We start from the raw sequence: 18,541 nt of genomic DNA on the forward strand, positions 1-18,541 counted from the left end.
ACATTATTTCTGCCCTTTTTTCTCCTTTTTTGCCAACTCTGGCATGTGGAGCAAGGCAGGGATGGGGCAGCACATCAGCATCCCTGGGCTGCCCCCCAGCCTGGCAGCCACAGCAAGCCCTGGGGCAACTTCCACCAGCCCTTTTGGTGAGCTGCCACCCAAACACGCTGAAGTTTAGGGTTAAATTCAGAGTTGCCAGATTTGGGAACTGAAAAGCAGATTTTGGCTGCTGCCGGCGCAGAAGCGGCTCAGCTGATCGCGAGGGTTTTGTTTGCGTTGCCAGAGCAGTGGCACCAGGGGAGAGCCGCACCGAGCCACCCCGTGCCTCCGGCTCTGAATGAGCCCTTTTTCCAGACACAGCCCTAATCCCTCCCGACACGCTCCTCCTGCACGCTGCCACAGGGCGGGCGCGATGGCTGAGACCCCTGGCATGCCCTGCAGAGCCAGCGTGGGACGTGCTGTCCCCAGAGCACGAGGCCCCAGCAAGGCCACATTGCGGGGCAGGGCAGCACTGTGCGGGAGGGAACTGGAGCATCCCTGCTCCATCCCCATCACCTGGTACCTGTGGGTACCGAGACTCCCGGTGCTCGCACGCAGAAAGCAGGGCAGGAGCCTGTTTTTAGGGCAGGTCATGCCCGCACTGTCCCCTGTGCTCATGTCCCTGCATGAAAAACATGCCTCATGCTCAGTGCTGTACCTCCTGGGATGCAGGGACAAACGCAGCACCCACTCCCTGCCCTGCCTGTTCTCGCTGCATTTCAGTCCTGCCCGGCCCTGGATGCTCTTGGCAGCTCCAGCACAGCCCAGCAGGGATGTGCCAGGCTGGGGATGGCTGCCAGCCTGGGGCTCACCTCTACCGAGTGCACGGGAAGAGAGGGCAGATTCAAGGCCCACGGGCACAGGGCAGGGGGGCACAGGGAGCCCAACACCCAGGAAGGCCATAAATATGCAAAGTGCTAATTGCACTGTCATGGGAACACAGCGCCTGATCGGAACGGGGATAAATATTTAGACAGATGCTGTCAGCTCGCCAAGATTTGGCGTTTTTAATATATGTTATCTTATTTAGAGAGCAGGTTTCCAGGGTTTGAGCCTTCCTGGCACAGCCCAGGCAAGGGCAGGTGGGATGGGCACATGCCGGTGGTGGGGTACAGCACCAAGGGGTGACAAGGGGCAGCCATGATTCTGTGCCCCTCTGCCGACGGGAGATTCCTTCACAGCAAGGGCTTGGCTGATTGACGCTGCTGCTCTAGCCCAGCATCTCGCTGCTAGCACCTGCTATATTTATTAATTTGACATCTTCTGCTGCCAACCCTTTGGGGACAGGGCTGGCACGGTCCCTTGGAGGCTGGGAAGAGCCTGTGCCTCCTCACAACCGGACAGCCTGACTCAACCCACTCAGCAGCCAGCCGCCCTGCGAGGAGGAGGCTGGGCCCTTGCCCCCCTCCCCTGCCTCCATGCAGCCCACCTGGGTTTTGCTCCCAGCTCCCTGAAACCAGCCCAGCTCCAATCTTACCTTCCCAAGCCTGGAAGAGAGGAGAATGTAAGCAAAACCAAACCTGAGCCTGGAGAGAGCAAGGCCATGGGGAGGATGGAGACCCGGGTGGCAGGTGCTGACCTCAGCCCACGGGCTGGTAGCGAGGGTTTTGGGTGCCGCCGCAGGGTTTGGATGCCACCCAGCTGCCCACCGCCCCGCTCCAGCATTCCCCAGCCGTTGCTATGCCAAACCCTCGCTCCCGTCGGCGTGCACGACAGCATGGCCGTGGGAAGAGCGATGCTGCTCTGTGCACACTCATGTGCACGCTCACATGCACATTCACACACTTCCAGAGCCTTCCTCGGTCAGAGATCTTCCCTGTCCCTCGCACCCAGCCCGGGTCTCCCCCATGAGGTGAGGTGTCCTTCACCAGGGGCCACGCCACTGCAGCCCCACGGCTGGGGGTTCCTGCGTGGGGAGGCTGCGGAACCCCTCCCGCGGGGCTACAGCCTCCAGGGCAGCAGGAGGGGGCTGCTCTCCCGGCCCCCGGGCAGAGGTGGCCTCTGTCCCCGCCCCGGGACGCTGGTGCGCACACGGGGCAGCCCTTGGGCACGGGGAGGAGGGGGCTTTCCGCACCCCACCCAGCCCACTGCGCTACCGGGTCACCACCCGCAAGCCTGGGGCACCCCACGTCCCCCCACGCCCCGGGTACCCTTCGGGCATCCCCGTATCCCACGGCAACGTGCAGGCTGCGCTGGGCATCCCCGCGGCACCGGTCCCCACTGCGGCACCGGGCGTCCCTGCATCCCCCCGAGCATCCCCGTTTCCCTCTGCGGCCCTGAGCATCCCCGGCTCCCCCGGCCCTTACCGGCAGGTGCGGGGCCGCGGCGGGCACAGCCGGGAGCGGGCACGGACCGCCGCCGCCGCCGCTCCGCTCTTAAAGGGCCCGGGTGGCGCCGGTGCCGCGGGCACTGCGGCGGTGCGGTGCGGTGCGGGACCGAGGCCGAGCGGCAAGCGAGGAGGGATGCTCCGGCCCCCGCAACCCGCCGTGCACAGCGGGGCGGCACCGACAGGGCGGGGACGGTGCCACACGCCCCGGTGCCACACCCGCACGGCGGGGGACGACGGCACAGCGCGGAGACGCCTCTCTCTCTGCCCCGGAGCGGCACTGGCCTAGAGGATCGGCCGTGCCCGGTGGGTGCCCGCCCCGTGTGCCCGGTACCCAGTGCTCGCCCTCTGTGCCCGGTGTGTGCCCGGTGCCCGCCCCCGCCCCCCCGCAGTGCTCGGCGCTGCACACCCGCCCTCAGCGCTGCGCCCCCTGGCGGCGCGGCTGGAACTGTGCTCCCGCCCCCCCCCCTCCCCGTGCCCCGTGGTCTCGCCTCACACACACACACCCACCCCCCGCACGTTAGTATCGCCCACCGCCGCGTTCTTGCGCATGCGCTCTCCGACGGAAGACGCCCCGAGAGGCTGCGCAGTCAGCAGCCCCCGGGCCGCCCGGCGCATGCGCAGAGCGAGCCGTGCCCCCTGCGCCGGCCGCGGCTGCCGGTACCGGTAGAGAGCGGAGCGGAGCGGAGCGGAGCGGAGCGGAGCGGAGCGGGGCGGGGGGGGAGGGAGCGGGAGGGAGCGGGCTCCGGGCTCCCCCGCGGCACAGAGTGCACGGGGCCGAGCGTGGGCAGGGTGCGGCGACGCTGCGCGGGCCGGGACCGGGAGGCGGCGGCGGGGGGTGTGGGGCTGAACGGGCCCCGGTGGCGGCACCATGAACGCCGCGCAGGGCACGGTGGGCAGCGACCCCGTTATCCTGGCCACGGCCGGCTACGACCACACGGTGCGGTTCTGGCAGGCGCACAGCGGCATCTGCACCCGCACCGTCCAGCACCAGGATTCTGTATCCTTCACCGGGGCCTGGCGGGGACACCCCCTCACCCCCCCCCCCCCGGCACCGTTAGCTCGGTGTCACCCCCCACGGTTGGAAGCACCCGGTCTCAGGTCCCGGCTACTGCTTCTTCTTACCGACCTTAACGGGCTCCTGCAGCAGGTGAACGCGCTGGAGATCACGCCAGACCGCAGCATGATCGCAGCCGCAGGTGAGCCCGCCCGGCCCCCCCGCCACCCCGGGCACCGGGCACAGGGATGGTGGTCACCCCCTGCCCGGTGGTGTCTGCAGGCTACCAGCACATCCGCATGTACGACCTCAACTCCAACAACCCCAACCCCGTCATTAACTACGACGGCGTGAGCAAGAACATCACCTCCGTGGGCTTCCACGAGGACGGGCGGTGGATGTACACGGGCGGGGAGGACTGCATGGCCAGGATCTGGGACCTGAGGTGGGCAGAGGCCGTGATGTCTCCCCCTCCAGCAGCACCCCAGAGGTGGTGGAGCTGATGGCACGCTCTTAAACACTCTCCTTTCTCACCGTTTTGCTGCAGGTCTCGTAACCTCCAGTGCCAGCGGATTTTCCAGGTGAACGCTCCTATTAACTGCGTCTGCCTGCACCCCAACCAGGTGAGCGCCAGCTCCTCCGTCATTTCCCAGCTCATGCTTTTCCGTGGCTTCTCCAGGTAAACCTGAGGGGCTGCAGAGTTTTGTACTGGCAGATGCAGCCAAAAAATCTGAGGGCTGGCAGGGAAGGGTGGCCTTCCTGGTGGCACAGACCTGCGAGCTCTGGGTGGCATTGCTGGACAAGCAGTGGCCAGCTTTCCACACCCGGGCTGCCCGTTTGCCTGCTCCCTCACCAAGCTGCCGCCGCCAGGAGCTTTGAATCAGTGTGGGAACACAGCCCACGTGTCAACGGAAGCCACCACGACAGACACCAACACTGCTTTGTGCAGTGGAGAAAACCTCCCCGAGCAGCGGCGCCGGGAGCGAGCAGGTACCGCAGGCTCACGTTGTGCCTGCAGCAGGCGTCCATGTCCGCTGAACTCATTTGCCAGCCGGCGTGTTTGTGCTAATTACCTGGTGGCTGTTGCAAAGAGAGGGTGTAGCGGCTGCGCTGAGCCTGTCATCCTGTAGGAGGGGACGCTCCTTTGGGGCCATCTCTGTCCCAAGAACATAACCAAGGGGATGTGATGGGAGTGGAACTGGTGGCACGGGGCGGGCTGGGAATCTTGAGAGTGGCACTGCTGCCAAGAAAAAGCATCTTGGGGCCCGTGGCTCCCGTTACCTTCAGGACTTCAGTCAGATTTGCTGGAGATTCACCAGTCGTTTTAGAAGCTGTTGATAAACAGGGGGATGGCTGGGGCTGGGGAGACGAGGCTGAAAGGGAGCACGGTGCATTAGAGGGGACGGCGGTGAAAATCAATATGTATCATTGCAGAGTTAATAACCCGTCTGGTCCGTTCTGTATTCCCAGTGCTGCAGGGTTTGGTTGCAGACATGGCAACGCAAACCTTTTAAAAAGCTGAGTAATAGAAATGTTTCTTTGTGCATTTGATTTTGCAAGTCCAGCATTTCAGACCAGATTTGAGATCAATTTTTGGCCCAGGCTTTGCCCAAATGCTGCTGATGCTCCTATAGTGCTGGTGCCGTGAGAATGAATTACGTTAAAACAAATACGGTGGTACATACATCTTGGGTGTGATGTGATCACTAACCGAGATGCTGCCGAGTTGCGGGAGAAGTGTTGGTTTGTGAGCAGAACGCAGTAAATGAGTCCAAAGGTGGCAGTATTTATTCAGATAGCTTCATCCCACCGCAAGCCCCTGCTGCAGTGATGCTGATCCAGTTATCTGAGAGATTTCTCACAGCCTGGGTAAAGCCATGACGGCTTTAGCAACTGCACTTATACCTGCTAAGAGGGGGCTAAGGATTGAGGCACCCAGATGCTGCACTGTGCAGTCAGCTAAATGTATTGAGCGATGATTGTCTTCCTCAGAAGCAAGCCTTTGATTACAGGTACAGGATTAGCTGTGCCCGATGACCTGATCTCCTCTAGGGATTCTGCTAAAAATATGGACAGCGCAAGACTGTCGATAAAAGCCCTGATTTTAGTGGAGAGCCGCCAGCATTATCTTCTGCTCTGAGCAGAGAATCGGAGCCAGAAATCCTGCCCTTCAGCTGGCTCTTGTCCTTCCCCTGAGAAGGGGAGAGAGAGAAAAACCCATTTAGGCTTGTGTTTTTCAGGTATCTGTACACTCTTGAGTGCTTCAGTTGTTCACTGGCCAACTCGCGTCTTAATGCCCGCTTCTCAGACGTGCTGAAAATAATTTGGCTTCTGTGGAGGTTGTTTGGCGCTGTAGCTGTGCAACGGGTTCTGGAAATCAGGCAGCCGCTGTCTGCTCTGGGGTTTATAAAATTAGTAAACACTTCTGTAAAGGTAAACAGCCTTTTTGCAGAGAGTAATGTGAGATTAGTACTCCGCTTGCTCTCACCGTACAGGAGCGGTCAGCAGGCTGCTGGAGCTCCGAAACAGCCCTGTGCTGGGGAATAATTAGGCAGAACAGGGCCCTGATGCTTAAAACCAGAGCAAGGCTCCATGTGGTGCTACACGGGCACGATCTGGGCATTGGCTTGGGGCTGCTGCTGCTTGCGGGGTTCTCCCCAGAGAGATGAGGCTGCTGTTTTCTTGCAGGCAGAGCTAATTGTGGGTGATCAGAGCGGTGCCATTCACATCTGGGACCTGAAGACAGACCACAACGAGCAGCTGATTCCAGAGCCTGAAGTCTCAGTGAATTCGGTTCACATTGACCCTGATGCCAGTTACATGGCGGCTGTCAACAGCTCGGTGAGCTCCGGCGGCTTCAAACGTGGGATGGGATTTACACTGCTCCAGCAGCTGCTGGGCTATGCCTTCCATGGGCAGAGGCAGACTGTCTGCACATACCAGCTTCACCCACAGCTTTGCTATGCTGTGGTCAGACATGGACAGTCCGGGCTGCTTTTGGGTGGGTGACCGCCAGCCCGGCCATAGATCCTCCTGTCTCATCACAGGGAAATTGCTACGTGTGGAACCTGACGGGCGGCATTGGAGAGGAGGTGACCCAGCTGATCCCCAAGACCAAGATCCCAGCGCACAACCGCTACGCCCTTCAGTGCAAGTTCAGCCCTGACTCCACGTGAGTGTGTGCCAGCCCCTCACCTGCCTTTCTGGGCAGGCGGAGACCAGCTGGGCCTCCAGCTGTTGGCTGATGCTGGTTCCTTGCAGGTTGCCCAGGAAGGAGCGGGACAGGGGACACCGGACTGGGTTGCTGTCAGTGGCATCCCAGCCTCGAGCTCCGTGATTTCAGCGAGCTTTGCAGCCACGAGCTGTTCTTAGCTCGAATTGTTGATCTCTGGGAGCAAAGTGGTGAACTTGGTGTACTCCTTCACCATGTCTGTTCGGCTTGAATCTCAGAGGGCAGATGATATAGGTGTAAAGAAATCTGATTACAATGAACACAGGTCTCCAGTTGATTACTGCTCTCATTAATGAGAGGCCCTTAGGCGTACATCATGACTAATAGGGTTGCCCTTACAACCTTATTCAATTCTCTTCCTTGCAGGCTTTTGGCTACATGTTCTGCAGATCAGACGTGTAAGATCTGGAGGACTTCAAACTTCTCTCTGATGACAGAGCTGAGTATTAAGAGCAATAACCCAGGGGAAACATCCCGGGGCTGGATGTGGGACTGCGCGTTCTCCGGAGACTCCCAGTACATCGTCACAGGTGAGGCACTGCTGCTCTCCTGCCCCTGGCTCACCGCTTGCTCTGGACTACGCCAGGTCCCCAGCAGCGGGCCTGGACTTAGTGGTTTCTTTAACTGGGACATTGCCAAACCCCCGTGCACCAGCGTGTGCAAGGAGAGAGCACCCAGCTTCGTGCCTGCAGCGCAGTCGACTAACTCCCTTAAGCATTTAGCCTGTGCTGCAATAGGGCATCTCTTTAAACTGGGGGGATCATCTCCTGTGTGCAGTTTATTTCACCTGGCAGCAGCGCTGCCTACAGTACGCAGCGTGATAGTCCCTTCAAAACGTATGTGCTGTCATCTCCACAGTAACTTCTCTTCAAAATAATTAAAACCTCAGGTAATGCAGAAATGCACTAAGCTTCCGGCTCTGCTCAGCTCCCTTACCCGTCATCAACAGCCCTAATAATGGTGTTGAGCGAAGCAAGAGGAAAGTCTTTCTTATAATATTAAAATACAAGTTTAAAGGGTAACACAATATATCCCACTCCTCTCTTCCCTTTCTGTTTCAGCCTCCTCTGATAATTTGGCCAGACTTTGGTGTGTGGAGACAGGAGAAATCAAGAGGGAATACAGTGGCCACCAGAAAGCAGTCGTCTGCCTTGCTTTCAATGACAGCGTGTTGGGATAATGGTCGCGTGTGGGAAGGAAAGGACTTCTGCTTATTTTTCCTTGCCTTGCAGTGGCAAGGACCTTCTCTGGAGCTCTTGTAATGATCCCTCCTCCGATGGAGAGGGCTTGTTCTCTGGCAGAAGCAGCCGCATCTGCTTGGGGTGAGACCAGGCTTCAGCTCCGAGCAGATTGTCACCGAAATGCGTGTGGCCTCTAAGGGAGGCCGCTTGGACAAAAGGGAATGGGAGAGGGAGGCATGATCCCACTGAGGGGAACCGTGTATGGTTCAGCTGGAGGAATCCCTGTGGCATCAGCTGCTGACAGCTTTGTGGTTTTCTTGTACCCCAAAGTGGAAAAAAAAATAAAAAATCAGCCTTTCTAAAAGATGAAATTGGCTGAGCAAAGAGAGGAAAGGCAGCTGTTTTCTTGTTTTGCAATCCCTTTATTCGAAGTGTATTTCACAGACTGACTTGGAGAGCTACAGTCTTACAAAGCCAACCACCCCCAACAGATTTAATAACCTTGTGTTGGACAGGGCGTGTAGCCGTGAAACACTAGCTACTCCACATGATTCCTCTAGGCCTGGATCTCCTAATACCTACGAACAAGATGCAGCCCTGGAGCGCAGCTGCAAATAAAGTGTCTGTACTGACAGTGCTGAACAGAGTCCTGTTATTTTTTTCTAAACTGTCCTGAACTGCAGCATGAAATCAGCAGGAAGCTTTTTTGCGGGGGGGTATATTGTAGATGTTACCTTCCTTGTTGAAATCAGAGGCTTTTCAGGAATCCAGTTCAAGTATGTAGGGCAGCGAGAGGGCATCCGCAGCTGCCGGACTTACTCAGGGAGGTAATAGAAGCAGATTGACACACAAATGTTGCTGGGAAAACAGATGTCAATGCAAAGGTAGATCAGCCGCTGCTTCCCCGGACCTGCCAAACGAGCAAGGACAGAAGCAGGATGAGAGGAATGCTTTGCAGTCCCTGCAGATAGGAGTCCCTGGGGAGCCAAACAAACGGAAAGCCTCAGGGAATGACCTTTCTCATTAAAGCTGGAGTAAGACAGAACAGAACAAGAGCTCGGCAGGCTGCTTTTGCAGATGAAGGCAAGTATTAAGCCAACAGCATCGCAGGGGGGCTGCTCCCTCGTGGTGTGCTGTGCAATCGGGCTGTGCTGCCTGGAGAAGGGGTGCGGAGCCTTTCCCAGCAGGTTGTGGGTTCAAGCCAGCGCTGGGCAATCGCTGAACAATGGTTTGATTTTGAACTGGAGGTCACCTGTCCTGGGCCTTGGCAGCCCATCCCAGGACGGGCATCAGCTTTTGCACAGCAGAACCTGCTCCTCTTAGATCTACTAGAAACAATCGTGCTTCCCTCTTCTGCAAAGGGGTGCATACTACTTACCCTGCCCTCTCCTGACCCAGAAGATGGATGTCTGCTCGCACAGGGCTTGGACAGCCTCCCCCAAGCTTTTGGGGTCCACTTGTTCCCCCGCCAGAATGCCCAGGAACTCCCTGTAGTACTTGGTCTGGTTATTCTGATGTAGCAGCTGATCGGTCTGAAAGAAACATCCCTGTTAATTCCTCCCGAGGCACTTTGCCCCTCTTAGTGCTGCCCTCCAGCCCCGCAGACCTGCTCTCGCTCTCAGGGTACCCAAGGAGCAGTCTGTACCCCAGCAGTAAGGGCAGGTTTCTCCCGACGGCTGTCCTGTCCCACCAGGCTGCTGGGATGTTCGCTCCAGCCAGAGCAGCCTCCCAGGGGCAAGGCCGGAGCACGGACAGCCTGCTTGGGAAGCAGGGGATGCAGTTCCTTCCAGACCCCTCCCTGGGCTACTTTGTCCCCAGGTCTGGAGCTAAAACACCCCATTGTGCCAGGTGTCAACAGCCACAGCCCGCTGGCACCAGTCTGACGCATCCCTGTGTGCTCACTGCCATCGCCACCCCCGGGCTTCGGCTGCATCAGAACCATGGTGACCCATGGCAGCCCTGTCCCCTCTCCACACACAGTGGCAGAGCCTCCAGCACTAGGTGTGAAGCAAATCAGCATCCTTCAGCCCTGTGGTGGCTTGGACAGGACAAGGCTGAGCTGAGGCTCCTCAATGCCAGGTCCCATTCAATGGCCAACTGGGCTACTGCTTGCCCCGGCACCACCACCTCTTTTACTTCCATTATTGAGGCTCAGAGCAGGGCAAGTGCTTTCTTCTCACATTCCACTTGGTAGCCTGCTCTGATGGGTGCTGTGTTCCTACACTCTTCTGGGTTAAACACTGCCCATTGCTTTCCGGCTGAGTGGCAGTGACAGGCGAGGGACAAGGAGCCCCCAGGAGCCCGGAGGAAATGGAGAGGAGATGGCAGGGGCACAAAAAAAATGGCGCCTTCTGTCTTCTTGAAACAGAATCTGCCCCCTGCCCACGCATCCATTAACATTTTGTTCGGAGGGTCCGTATACGTGGTTTACTCCAACTTTTTCCCCTGTGAATTGCTAACAAAACCCCCTTTGTTTTTTGTTCCCCGGAATTTTGAGCATGTAACAGAATCCAGTGGGAGCGGGTCCTGTGAGAGCCCTGCTATTCACCTCTGTGGGACATATCCCCCTTCCCCAAGCCCTCAACTCTGCTGTTTCTCACAAGATAAGGTATCGGTAAAACTGGGAGTTGCTGCTCTGAGCTCGCACGTTCTGAGCCCAGCACCGCAAGGCAGAGCTTTGCTCCTACACAGAACATGAACCCAGCCCTTCCTCAAAAAGACTCTCACAAAACAGGGAGCTGTTGCTGCTACCCTCCGGCTGGGAGAGCCCCTGCCCTCATTTAGCCACACTTGGGATGCTGAGGTACCAGAGTCACTGCTGTGAACACAAACCCATACAGGAAAGGGCCTTCAGCAAGCTGGGACTCCATGCAAAGCCTAATTCATCACCCCAGTCTGTTCAGCCACCCCAGAGAACTCTCCCAGTGGCTGCTCACTGTTTGCTCAGACATGTTGAGAGATGTCTGCAGGGTCTGGAGGTCCCAGGCATCCATCCTCCTCAGGTAGCACACGTGCTGCTCCACGGGCTTGTAGCACACATAGCCCTGCAAGACAGATCATGCCCTGTTACTGCAGGCAGCGACATGCAAAGCTGTCTTTAGAGCCAAAAAAATGGACATTCCTCTTGCCCTGTGTTATCTTTCCTAACTAAAAGTGCAGAGAAAGGCACTAAACAGCTGGTTGATGTTTTTCCTGGTCTACACCTCCTGCTCCCACCCCAGCAGCTCTTCTTTCAGCAGCACACACATCCCCGCTAGTGAGGCAGGTAATTATCCCAACACACTTACGTTCCTGCTGTCATACAGCACCACGGCTGTGTGGTTACTCTGCGAGGTTATGTAGTAGGTGACGGTGCTCCTGGACTTGTCCACCAAGGCTGTCTGGTTCCTCAGTGGGTCTTGCTGGCCCTGGAGCGTTAGCCGGACGAGCTGCGAGTCAGCCTGGGCAAAAAGAGAGGGAAGACAGCAGCAACCATCATCTGCTCAGCGCTTGTGCGTAGCAACTCCCTGCCAACACCCCCACCCAGCCCCTTCACTGGTCCTTGTTGCTTCTATGAATTATTTAGCAACAGAGAGAAGCAGGCTCTGACCCAAGGGAGGGGGGCAGGTCTGGGAAGCAGATCTCTCTCCATCACACAGGGCTTGGGAAGAGGTGGCGGTGCCTCTCACCCCGAAGGCACCCATCCTGCCCGGGTGCTGCTGGAGGACAGGACAGGGGACACACTACCCTCTGCCACAGCCACCCACCGGGGGAGGCTGGGATCTGCCTCCCTGCCAGCACAGCTCGCTGGCAGCAGGCACGCTCCCCCCTCATCTCGGAGGCCACAGCCACACGTTGGAACGTGCCTGCTTAGCAAAATCCCAGCTTGCGGCTATATTTACAAACTGTGCGCTGAAGTTCCTTTAATTTGAGCACCGGTTTCTGGCAGGCACGTTGCAGGGGTGAGACAGCCACGGCTCCGCTCGCCGCCTGCAGCGCTGCCGGCACCTTCCTGCCCTTCTGCCTGCAACGGGGGTAACCGGCCAAACCCAGCCGTGATCTCAGCCCGTTCCCATCCTCCCAGCACAAATCAGGGCTGTGGGTAGGAGTTTTCCTGCCTGGATTGGGATCCCTTACCTGGGTAGAGCTGGGGGAGAAGCTGAGGACCCCCACAACGCTGATGCCAACAACTGCAAAAAACAAGGCAACGGACAAGATGATCCAGAAGGTCCTGGATGGAGCTGTGGAGTGCGCTGCCACCCTCCTGTCCTGGGAGCCAAGGCAAAAGAAGGAAAGAACAGGAGTTAAACTTAACCCTTCTGCTGGTTATGCTTCACCATAAAACGCACTTCCCCCTCATGACAAATCGCTGCCAGGGTTGGGATGCAGAACTGCCAGAACATCGCAGCAGCCCCAGAATAATGTCATTTTTATCCCACAGTGATGGAGTTTCAGATCCAACACCCCCGTAACCAGCACTCCCACAGCCGAGCTCTTTCCTCCCGCGGCCCGGGCAGCAGGTGAACACCACACACCCGCCGAGGAAGGGCTGGAGCAGGAGGATTTCTGCAAACAGGGGCTGCTGCTGTGCTTCAGCAGCAAATCAAATTATTTTTGTTTATAGCAGAAATCCCCAGGAGAACCATCAGCATTTGAAACAGGCTCCGAGCGGAGTGATCCTGTTTCCTTGCCCCTCCATGTGTTTGGTTGTATTTTATTTTCTTGATAAGTTGTTCTCCATGCAGACCACGCTGTTACTTGAAGCAAGAGAGCTTGGCAGTCATGTAGCACTTCTAGTGGCTCGATTAAAATTCACTTTAATTCTTGTATTGAAACAATTCAATTTAACTTAATGGCACACAGAAAAACATTTTTTACAAAGCAGAAAAAATGCGCTTTCAATAGCAGAGATTCAACCACGCTTAAAAAGATAATCTGTTTCTCAATCTTCTGAAGCACAAAGAGAAATTCAATAAAAGCCCAGGGTTGGATTTGCTGCAGCTGCACAAGGAACAGGCTCTTCAAGCCTCTGGGTCAGTTGCTGGTCTTTTTCGGCGACACACAACTTCCAGATATATTTCACTAGAAAAAACAATGAGTCTTAACAAAGTTAAAACTGTGCTTAGCTGAAATCTTATCAATTCAAACGCAATAGAGCCCCAGCCCTACAGCAACGGGCAGGTTTTCAATAGCTAGCGAAATTCCCTCGGGTGGGAAAGGTGCAAATAAAGAAATCCAGCGACTCCTGTGCCTCGGCAGGCTGCAGTTCACGTGTGCTCAGGCATCCCCAGCGGCTCTGCAGTGCAGGTGGGGGCTCTTTGGCATCTCCAACCTGACCACGCTGCCCTGCCCTGTGACACAATCGGTTTATGCCATGTAAGTCCGGGCATTTACAAGAAAATCCAGCTGATGGAATCAGCTGCCATACAAGGAGCTGAAGTGTGGGGTACTGAGGTTGGGGACAGACAACATCTTACCAGGATCTACGGGAATGGCAGGAGCTCAGCCCCTTCGAAAGAGGAATCAAGCAAGCAGAGAGTAGGGACTGTGGGGGGACACTGGAGATACTCACTGCAGGGGCAGCATTGCTGGTGCTGTTCCTACCCTCCATCCTCCACTTCAGGCGAGGACCTCGCTCCTGCAGCTCTGCCGCCTGACTACACACGGGCTATGCATGATCCCCGGATCCAGGCACGCCTGGGAAACCTAAGCGTGCATCTGCCAGACGTAAATAGGTGTCCCTGGCAGCCAACGGGCTGCCCAGCCAGAAGATCCTCAACCGAGACCTACAGGAGGGTGAAACCTTAGAGCTGCCACCTGGGGAGAGGAAAAGGGAAGGGGGGGTAAAGCCCAGGGCTGCCGAGCGATGCTGTCAGTGCCCAGAACCGCTCTTCCTGCTCACCTTGCAGCTGGAGGACAATCAGGGTCCTTGTGTCAGCCCTCCCTGCTGGCAGGGCCGGGTAAGCCTCGTTAAGAGATACAATGAACAGAGAAAAGTGGCAGCCTGCCCTTGTCATCAGTTATTTCTACATTTCAACATGAACTTTGTGCTGCTGGAGCTCCGTGGGCTGAACTGCTGAACTGTTTATCCTGCAGGCTGCTGCCCTGCAAGCCTTGGCTGCACAGACACGCTTGTGTTCCACCTAGGGACCTCGCTTCGTCCAGATGCCGGGGAAAAGGATCTCCGCTGCAAAGTCATTGCCACAACCTGAGCTGCGCTCATGCTCACACCCGCGTCCTGTGACGAGAAACACCCCACGGGGAACACAGATCCCAGGCCCCCAGACCGTGGTTTTCCTGAGCCATCCAGGAACCCCTGTGAGAGCCTTGTCGTTTTGAGATCTGCCGGCCAGACGTAACCAACTGAATGGAGGCAAGGAAAAGCTCAATGGAATTCCTTCACATCATGAAAACACAGCTTTCAGACATTTTCTTATCAAATATGGCCCAGGACTGATCAAACTCAGCCGAGAGGGCAGCTCATCCTGGAGTTTCTCATCATCAAAGCACTAGGAACCCCTCTCCCGGCTCACCCTCTTTCCTTCTGTAAAGTTTAAAATAAGCTATTTCAGTAGAAAATCACCGTCTCATTCCAGCACGCTGCTTCTGTGGGATGTGAACTCAAAACTCTTGACAAATACACACCTGAACGCCGTGGGCAGCGAGAGTCAGCCAGCCATCACGGGCACTGCTCTAAAGCAGCAAAACAGAGACTGCAAGACTGCAGCGTCCCACGCCGCGGCCCCAACGAGAACAGGAACGGGGTTGGAAGAGTCTAAACCCCCAGCTCTGCTTTTGCAAACCGCTGGTACAGAGCGGGCAGCGCTCCTGCAGCAGGGATTAGCACGAGAAATTTGAAAAACTCACAGCCACACGCAAACGGGGTGTCCTCCCCGCAGAGATTTTAACAGGCACAGAGCAGACACTTCCCATCTTTAAGAAATTTATGCCCTGCCTAATTTAAGGCTCAGGAACGAAGCAAAACCCTCTATAAAACACTGTTTTTGGAAGGATTATTGCGAAGGGGAAAGCGTTCTGCTCTGTGCTGTGCTCTTACTCAAAGGAGCAAATCCCAGCCCACGCTAAGAGCCCCGCACAGCTCCGGTGCCTGAAGCAAAGAAATACACTCCAGAGCTTGGATTTCTTTCCCTAATACCGCACGTAAGGAGTAAAGATGACACACACAAACTGCACCCCTAATTCCCAGGATTTCCACACAGTGCAGCTGCACCAAAGCTCACAGAGAAGAGACTATAAAATAAGACAACGCCAAGGGAAAGCAGGTTTCTAAGTTTAATGTGGATTCAAGTAGAGGCTTAAAAACCTTTTGGAAGTTGATACAGAGTTTAGAAGCACGATTGACACCTTCACCAGTACATTTCAGCATACGTGAATCGAGGTAATGGTTCCCTTGTCCAGTGCTCGGCAGGGACAGTGCGCTGCTTGAACGAGGCTGAACGCCTCTCCTGGCATCTACTACTTAACTTGACATATTCTGAAATTATAAGCACCAGATACAGGAACTGAATCAAAGAACACATCATTTTCGGACCCTACCTGCAGTAATCCCATAATGTCCATCTCCACGTGACCCAGATAAAGTGAAAGTTCTACCTCTAAGTATTTCTCCGTGACTGTGTAAGCCTTGTAGCTGGAGACAGGAACAGGGAAGAGATTATCCATGTCCCCGCTTACCAAGGAACACCCTTTTACAAAATCAACTTATAGTCTGGTAACACCGAAAGACAATACGAACTGCATGGTTATTGCTGTACAAACAAGGTGGCAAGTCTACTCGTTTCGAGTGTCCGAGTGGAAGGAAATGGCATCGACACACTGCTAGAGCTGTTCAGCTGAACAGTGGGAGATGAAGGAAGGCCAGTGTTTAAATTTATCTGCCGATAGTGGAATCTATGGAATAAAAGCATGTTATTTGCATATATAATTTTTCACTTAATTCTGTAGCGCAAAAGCTTTCAACTGTGGCCTTCGATTCAGCCAACATAAAAACCTACCCCATTGCCTGAGCTGCGCATCACCCAAACCCACCTAAAGATCAAAATGAAATCATCACCTGAGCAAGCAAGCACTCCTCTCCAGACAAGCAACTGGTGCCAGGCCCCCGCGCCAGACACGCGTGTAAGATATTAACCTCAGGTGTTTAAAGGAAGCACGTGCCACCGTCACACACAGCCGGTACGCTCACAGGCCTGTTTCAGTGGAAAGCTGTACTGTGTACTCCATCCATCCCCCAAGGACTGAGCGCTAATTCAGACTCTGCAGCTAAAGCCAAGGCAAGCGGCTGTTCTGATGCTGAGGGAAGTACAAGAACGAACTGGGTACTAATCCAGTTATTTCCGGGAAGCAGCAGTAGTGAAGGACATCCTATGTGGTTACAGACTTTCTGCATCACCAAATGCAAAAGTCTAGGAGAATTAAACCTACTGTGAGCAGTACATTCTTCCTATCCTCCCTTCTGGGACACAAGATATATTATCATATACTATACTTAAATTTATATTTTAAATATATTCTGATATATATTTAGGATCGGGGTAGTTCTTGTATGTACATGTACTTTACACATACATCCAACGCTTGGACAAATACAGTATACAGAAGACACCGTTTGTGTTCTGCGAGTGGAATCATACTAATCTGCATCACAAGTGCAATTTGCAATGGTCAAATAAAGGAGACAGATTCCAGCTTCTGTCACCCGATGTCACGCCTGCAGTGGGCTGCGCTGCTAAACAGGACCCCGTCCGGAAAAGAAAAAAATAATAATAAAAAAAAAATCAACCTAAGGGCAAGCGGTAATTCCGCCAGCCACCACAAGCGTTTCCAAACACAGCCGCTAAGTTACTTCACACTCCAAGAGTCTTTTCCCTGAATAAACCAGACTGAGCCACAGCCCGTCCAGGCGAGGACACACCGCAAGACGTGGGGTTCTTTTCCTCAGATCAACCAGCTCTACTTTCCTCAACTCAGTCCAGAGGACAATGTGACATTGAGCATCGCAAACATTTGGATAGATGTGTTGCTTATAATTAAAAAAAAGCCCCAAGCCCACAAGACGTGGGTAACACCGTAATGCCCTCTTTGTTTCAAAGTGCATTTAAAGACCGAGATGTAAACAAAATCATATCGGGAGGACAGAAAGGTTAAAAAGCTAAGGGTTGCTAACTCCGGGTGGTATCCTAGTGAGTACATTACTGTCACAAGGTGATTAACAGGGGCCCTCCTCGGGGTAGCGCTGCAGAGGTTGCAAGCATTTTGCTATATTAATCCCCCAGAGCAGGGAGAAGGTCAGCTATGCTATCAACATAGTAATTGGGAACCAGGCTCTGCCTGGCAGGACAGTCGCTCTCCTGGTGACCTTTCACTTCATCCAGCGTGGTGACCCCGGTAAGCGTCAGCAGGGTGGTGAGGCCGCAGCTATTGCCCATGAGGATATCTGTGTCCAGCCGATCTCCCACCATGATGGTACGAGCAGGATCGATGTTGAACTCGCTCACCACGCAATCAAACATGTACCGGTTGGGCTTTCCTACAATGAACGCCTCGCGTTGGGCTGCCGTCTCCACTGCTTTTACCAGGCAGCCGGTCCCTAGGGAGAGAATAGAAAACATTGATTAGAGAAGACTCTCAGCCTCCACACAACCTGGTACAAAACCACACAGCGCTTTGGAAACACAATGTCTCAATTTTACAGACAGGACGTCCCACGAAAGGTGGTGCATAATATCTGCCAGGAGGCTGGAACACCATCCCACATGGAGATCAAAAAGGAACCGCTACTGAGTAAAGGATCAAGGATTCTCCCACTTTCGGAAGGTGCAGAGAGGAGCAGCGGAATCCCAGGCTCCTCTCTGCCACACTGAGTGCAATGAGATGCAGGGTCGAGGCCGCGGGGGAGCCCCAGAGCCTGGGGACTCGCCACGGGCAGCTCCGAATGGCCCGGGGCCACCTCCCCGCACCCGCCGGGCAAGCAAACGAGGCGTCCGAACACTCCCCGTCCCTGCATCCCCCCCCGTCCCGCGCACCGGGGATGCCGGTGCCGCCCTCGAGCGGGAGCCGGTGGTCGCGGTTGGTGCCGACGAGGAGGCAGTCGGAGCCGCCGCGCATGAGGTAGCGCAGGGCCTGGCACAGCTTGGCGTAGCTGAAGTGCTCGTCGAAACCGACCAGGACGGCGCGCACGGCGGGGTCGAGCGGCGCCTGGGCCCAGTCTGCGGGCGCGGGGCCGGGCAGGGCGGCGGGGCCGGGCCCCAGGTGCGGGATGCCGACAGCCTCCAGCTCGGCGGCGAGCGCGGGGCTGCCCAGCACGTAAGCGGCGGCGCCGGGCGGCAGGGCCTGGCGGAGGTAGCGGGCGGCACAGTAGGCCGAGCCAAAGACGTGGCGGGGCTCGGCGGGCGGAAAGCCCAGCCGCCGCAGCTTCTCGGTGTAGGCCACACGCGTCCGGCTGCTGTTGTTGGTCACGTAGCAGAGGCGCTTGCCCGCCGCCGCCAAACGGCCCAACGTCGCCGCCGCGCCGCCCACCGCCGCCTCGCCCCGCCACAGGACGCCGTCGCAGTCGAACAGCAGCGTGTCGGCAGCGCTCAGCACGGCGCGGGCCGCCTCGGCCTCTAGCCGCCGGCACTGCCGCGACCCGCCGCCCGCCATGGCCGCCATCTCCACCGCGCCTCAGCCGCGCGACCACCCTCCGCCCGCCCCCATTGGCCGCGCCGCGCCCGCCCCGCGTCCCCATTGGGCGATGGCGGCCCCGCCCACCCCGCCGGGAGCGGCGC

At 56.3% G+C, this 18,541-nt stretch overlaps 3 protein-coding genes across 5 annotated transcripts; 1 reads left to right on the plus strand and 2 right to left on the minus strand.

Moving 5' to 3' along the window:
* The first annotated feature begins 3,236 nt into the window (after positions 1-3,236).
* On the plus strand, positions 3,237-8,413 carry MLST8 (MTOR associated protein, LST8 homolog). Of its 3 annotated transcripts, none has more exons than XM_074158338.1 (8): positions 3,237-3,365; positions 3,513-3,571; positions 3,634-3,807; positions 3,910-3,985; positions 6,051-6,203; positions 6,410-6,534; positions 6,961-7,124; positions 7,656-8,413. In XM_074158338.1, the coding sequence occupies exons 1-8, from the start codon at positions 3,237-3,239 to the stop codon at positions 7,772-7,774; spliced, it is 999 nt and encodes a 332-aa protein (XP_074014439.1). In that variant the 3' UTR covers positions 7,775-8,413. The 3 variants fall into 3 exon arrangements, with proteins under 3 accessions (XP_074014439.1, XP_074014440.1, XP_074014441.1); XM_074158339.1 differs by having other exon boundaries at positions 3,513-3,564; positions 3,645-3,807; XM_074158340.1 differs by having other exon boundaries at positions 3,516-3,564; positions 3,645-3,807.
* On the minus strand, positions 8,189-15,437 carry BRICD5 (BRICHOS domain containing 5). Its single transcript, XM_074158743.1, has 6 exons — positions 15,312-15,437; positions 11,892-12,023; positions 11,063-11,215; positions 10,712-10,819; positions 9,154-9,307; positions 8,189-8,685 (listed from the first exon to the last, which is right to left on the minus strand). The coding sequence occupies exons 1-6, from the start codon at positions 15,435-15,437 to the stop codon at positions 8,591-8,593; spliced, it is 768 nt and encodes a 255-aa protein (XP_074014844.1). The 3' UTR covers positions 8,189-8,590.
* Positions 15,029-18,433, minus strand: PGP (phosphoglycolate phosphatase). Its single transcript, XM_074158639.1, has 2 exons — positions 17,801-18,433; positions 15,029-17,364 (listed from the first exon to the last, which is right to left on the minus strand). Exons 1-2 carry the CDS (start codon positions 18,423-18,425, stop codon positions 17,039-17,041), a joined length of 951 nt encoding a protein of 316 aa, XP_074014740.1. The 5' UTR covers positions 18,426-18,433; the 3' UTR covers positions 15,029-17,038.
* Positions 18,434-18,541: the final 108 nt, after the last annotated feature.

The sequence above is a fragment of the Numenius arquata genome, chromosome 14 (genome assembly GCF_964106895.1).
Source record: "Numenius arquata chromosome 14, bNumArq3.hap1.1, whole genome shotgun sequence".
NCBI lineage: Eukaryota > Metazoa > Chordata > Aves > Charadriiformes > Scolopacidae > Numenius > Numenius arquata.

Coding starts and splice junctions, on each gene's coding strand:
- BRICD5 (XM_074158743.1), bottom strand. CDS start 15,437: ATGGATAATCTCTTCCCTGTTCCTGTCTCCAGCTACAAGGCTTACACA. Junction 11,216..11,891: donor TCTCCCCCAGCTCTACCCAG/GTAAGGGATCCC, acceptor CTTTTTGCCCAG/GCTGACTCGCAGCTCGTCCG. Junction 9,308..10,711: donor TCAACATGTCTGAGCAAACA/GTGAGCAGCCAC, acceptor TGTTTCTTTCAG/ACCGATCAGCTGCTACATCA.
- MLST8 (XM_074158338.1), top strand. CDS start 3,237: ATGAACGCCGCGCAGGGCACGGTGGGCAGCGACCCCGTTATCCTGGCC. Junction 6,204..6,409: donor TGGCGGCTGTCAACAGCTCG/GTGAGCTCCGGC, acceptor GTCTCATCACAG/GGAAATTGCTACGTGTGGAA. Junction 6,535..6,960: donor AAGTTCAGCCCTGACTCCAC/GTGAGTGTGTGC, acceptor TCTTCCTTGCAG/GCTTTTGGCTACATGTTCTG.
- PGP (XM_074158639.1), bottom strand. CDS start 18,425: ATGGCGGCCATGGCGGGCGGCGGGTCGCGGCAGTGCCGGCGGCTAGAG. Junction 17,365..17,800: donor GGGCGGCACCGGCATCCCCG/GTGCGCGGGACG, acceptor TTCTCTCCCTAG/GGACCGGCTGCCTGGTAAAA.